The sequence below is a fragment of the Morone saxatilis genome, unplaced genomic scaffold (genome assembly GCF_004916995.1).
Source record: "Morone saxatilis isolate NCDOM2014 unplaced genomic scaffold, NCSU_SB_2.0 Contig0, whole genome shotgun sequence".
NCBI lineage: Eukaryota > Metazoa > Chordata > Actinopteri > Moronidae > Morone > Morone saxatilis.
This window is the reverse complement of record NW_023339650.1, coordinates 458064-462527: the sequence shown is the minus strand read 5'-3', so window position 1 is coordinate 462527 and position 4464 is coordinate 458064. Positions and strand designations below refer to the sequence as shown.

The following is a 4464-nucleotide window of genomic DNA, read 5'->3' as shown; positions in this document are numbered from 1 at the left end:
CAAGGAACCTCACGATACGGATACGGTATCACGATACTTTAGGTCCACGATACTTTATCACGATATTGCCCGGTATAAAATGAGAGGGGATGAAACACAAAGTACCGTGGGGTATATGGGTACATCAGATGGATATGTGTGATCGATCCAAGACAAATTAATCCCAAAAACGTATTTCATCCCCAAAAACAGCTTCTCATTTTTATTAATCCCATGGACATTCACCCTGGAAAAAAAAAACTAACTGCTTATACTGACGGCTGGTCTGTATATTTCATAAAGATATTTTAAAGCATAATATAGGAGCGTAGATTTTAGAAATTCATATTTACATACCCAGCGTTCTCCAGGTGTTGGGATGTGTCTGATAAAGTGTTGACCAGAATGGGCTTCATACGTTACTTTTAAGCTGATTAAACTGTATTAACAGCAGCTGATGTTATTCGTCTTTGATTGTGCAATAATTTAGGACAACTTGTGCTTTAGATTTCAAATAGAAGTATAATAAAGTTGTATTTTCTTATATTTGTTAATCTCATTTCATAACGTTCTCTATTAAAAGTATAATTTGAACATTGATTAATTTAAATCTGCATTCTCATTCAGGTATTACCATCTGGTGCTTTGATATCATCAGCTTATGCCATGTTGCTGTTCAAGGAGATAACCTGCCAGAGAGAAGAGGAGGAGGCAGCGCCTGGGATAGTCTCTACGAGCTTCAAAATTTCGGGAATGGGTGAGATTTTAATTTTTTCTTTTTTTACACTTTGTTGAAGGTATTTCATCAGGACATTAATGATATAAGTATAACCCAAATGACATTGTATCTTAGGTCGTCATTCCATGATGATCTCATTATTGTTTATTCTCACTCGCTCAAATCCTTCTTTCAAACACTAAGGGCGGCTACCTTTCTGCAGCTGACTGATGAGTTGATTGGAGATATCTAGATTTAAAACGCCAGTCTGTCTGCGGCTTAAGGAAACCGTTAATGACATTGCAAAGGATCGAGGAGCTGCTCTTTAAAGTTTTACCGAAAAGAACGAGACTCAGGACTCAAGGCAGCCAATGACAGTAGCTGCCTTACTGCCTCCACGTTAACCTTGTTGCAAGTTGAAGGTTGAACTTCACACATCTGTGGAGGATAAAAATGGAGTCACTTTCTTTAAGACCTGGTACTCCACTACACACTTCTCTTCTAAGCTACATGTGAAACCATACATTTTACGATCTCATGGAATTAAAAGACACTGTTATTGACTATCTCATCAATTACTGTCAAGGTGCTTTCATTCAGTTATTTAAGCTTTCTAAGTGTTTGATGTATGTGTGTACCTGATACACCTAATGTTTTAGTGAGGGATTTTTCCGCATTTATATCGTAATTGAATAATTCAATTTGGGAGAATGATTAATTGACTGTTTATGGACGGTTATGATATTTGGTCTTACGGTTCAGGTTGGAGTTTGGGCATTTATGTTTGTGACGTGGTTAAGGCTAGAGAAACAAAATTTCCGTTCCATTGAAGTATGAGATAGTTACCGGGGAAGGAAAACTATCATTGCATGCTCTGTTCTCTGTTAAATATATAAAGTGAATTTTGTAACATATTTCAAAAAAACAAGTATTACTTATTTTAATTTTTAAACTCTTCCAACCCCAACTGTTTTGGTTTCAAATGCAGCGTCTGATATGAAGCTAAACTGTTTTTGGATAACTTGCAGTCCGGGTTTATAAAATGGTAAACTCGATCCTTATAATACATACAGATTTGATAATGTGTGTTTATGAACCACCAACTGCAGGTTAGCAAAACCTATTAAAATTGAAGTGGCATTTTAATGTTTCTGTCAACCTAAAATATAATGATTAAACTAATCTCAACCAGTAATCACCTGTAAAATGCATAAACTAATTACTCTCACCCCTCCTTGACCATACGCTCATAACCTGACATTGTAAGTATATATGTTCACAATTCATGCAATAGATTCACCAACCTCTAGAAAGTTTTCTAATGATGTCCATCAGAACTCAGTTCTAAGTATAGATGATGGACTTACAACTATAGTTGCAATCTGTATGAATAAAAAAAAAGATATATAACTTGAACACAACATTGTCAAAGTCGCTCAAATCTTCACGCTGCCCATTTTTCTTACTTCTAACACAACTTTAAGGACAGATAATCAGTGTTATTCACTTCACCAGTCTGTGGTCATAATGTTATGGCTGATTAGTGTATATAGCCCATACATCGTGATGATTTAAGTTCCTGTGTTCTGCTGGGCCCAGGTGCTACTCGATATTGCGATATAATATATTATTTATATATTATAATATAATCTTTTTGTCCTCTGTCTGTCCTCTAGCCTCTGTTGGATATTGGTCTATACATCTTCAAGCTGACAAGTGCCATTGGTGCTCAGGTAATCAGGTTATCTTCTGCACGTTTTTTCGGCCTATGCAAATACATTAAATATATACAATGTCTACTTAAATAGGAACCAAACTAAGACATGACGATACGCATTTTTCATATTTTTACAAGGGTTTTACATATACTGTATCACACACATATCACAATACAATTCAAACAACTTATTTTTATTTTTTTAATGGCATACCCGGTCTACCGTACAAGTCAATTTTGTGATTATAGTTATATACAAATTCACACCCCATACATTGTCCTAAACAGAGAAATTAGTTTTAGAGACTAAAACCGTTTTTGGTACCAGACTGTAAACATGTTTCTGCTGTAATGTTGGACAAATATGGGGCCTAATGGAGATTGCCTCACTTCTGGAGCCAGCCTGTTTTGGGCAGTAGCTTCACCCCCATAATTAACTGTGTTACAGGGGACATACACATAGTTGAACAACTTATCCACCCCCGTATTTCCTGTTACTCTGCTTTGAGATCCCTCAGATTGAAGAATAAAATGCTCTTGAAAGTCCAATGTTCCAGACTTAAAACAAGTGTTGTGTTGGCTAACTCCTCACGTCTTTGATGAGAAGATAAATGGACTGAGCGGCAACAAGGCAGAGATGCCTATCTTTGTAGATTTTTGTTTTCCTGGCACAAATGGGCGAATAAATAACAATAAAAGATTGGCTATCAGCCAAATTGTTAATTTAAACATTCATATCAACCCAGAATATCCCAATTAGTGCATCCCCACTTTAAACTAGCTGTGAAGAGGAGAGAAATATAATGTACGTATGTCACCATCCTCTTTACCACACACATCCTAGGGCCTGAGTGCTAAACAGTGACTCCATTGTCTCCATTTCCCCTCCCCTACCCAGGGCCCAGGCATCATGATGGCCTACCTGCTGATCTCAGGTCTGTTCCTGACCAGACTAAGGAGGCCCATAGGCAAGATGACAGTCACCGAGCAGCGCTACGAGGGGGAGTACCGCTATGTCAACTCTCGCCTCATCACCAACAGGTTAACACACCAGCAACAGCTTAAACCCTGTTACTGTACAGCTGTTTACTACAACACTGCACTGATCTTCTTTTCTTTCTCGTCAGTGAGGAGATTGCCTTCTACAATGGGAACATGAGAGAAAAACAGACCATTCATGCCACATTCAAAAAACTGGTGGGTTTACAGTTTAGTAGTGTTAGTAGTGTAGTAATGTGTTTTGTTGCGCCTGTAACCACACCCAATAGTGATGTTGTGTGTGAGTACATCTGTACATCACAATAGCAAGGTGAGAAGTTGAACCCCTGGGGTTGAGCTAAAACAATATTTTCAATGAAGTTACTCTCTAAATTATTCCTGCAACAGCAGTGCTATGTTGTCATTGCTAAGCACGTCACTGTTAACACCCCCTAGCTCTGAAACATTTACTGAAAACAGCTGAAAACAGGTTATCTAGTAGTAGAAATAAAAATGTGTAACAGTAGATCTGGCTACACCAGCTGCAACAGGAAAGAGAAAGAGAAAGAAAAGCGTGGTACAGAGAAACACCAACTTTTTAATGGGGGCTGATATTCGCTGTTACAAGTCACTGTGTGTTCAGAATGTGAACATATTTATTTCGTCTTCAGGTGGACCACTTGCATAACTTCATATTCTTTCGCTTCTCCATGGGATTTGTGGACAGCATAATTGCCAAGTGTAAGTAAATAAATTACTCTCCCTCATATTTGCCTTGCTGTATTGAGTGTAAGTGGTAAGAAAAAAACATCCCATTACTTCTCATTAATTTATATTCAACTATTACTAGTATGTAATTTCTGATATTAAACGTACAGGGGTCTCTGACATCAAAACAATAACAAAAGAAAAAGTATGTTGTGAAGGTCTCCTCCTCTCCAAAACAAACCGACCCACTGATTATAACCGGTAAAAACATTGAATAAAGCAGTTCCTCCTTAAAAATCATGCTGTTGAGCCGAGCTGCTGCTAACGTTAGCTCAGCTTCTTTCTCTGATAACTTAAGATCCAG

General features: G+C 37.6%; 1 protein-coding gene across 1 annotated transcript in view; it reads left to right on the top strand.

The window, feature by feature from the left end:
* abcd3a (ATP-binding cassette, sub-family D (ALD), member 3a) overlaps positions 1 to 4464 on the top strand; it is a gene marked incomplete at its 5' end in the record, with an annotated part of 15542 nt that overhangs the window by 2128 nt on the left and 8950 nt on the right. The window contains 4 exon segments of the mRNA XM_035680557.1: positions 2374 to 2430; positions 3313 to 3455; positions 3542 to 3611; positions 4064 to 4133. Coding sequence (XP_035536450.1) covers positions 2374 to 2430; positions 3313 to 3455; positions 3542 to 3611; positions 4064 to 4133 — 340 coding nt within the window.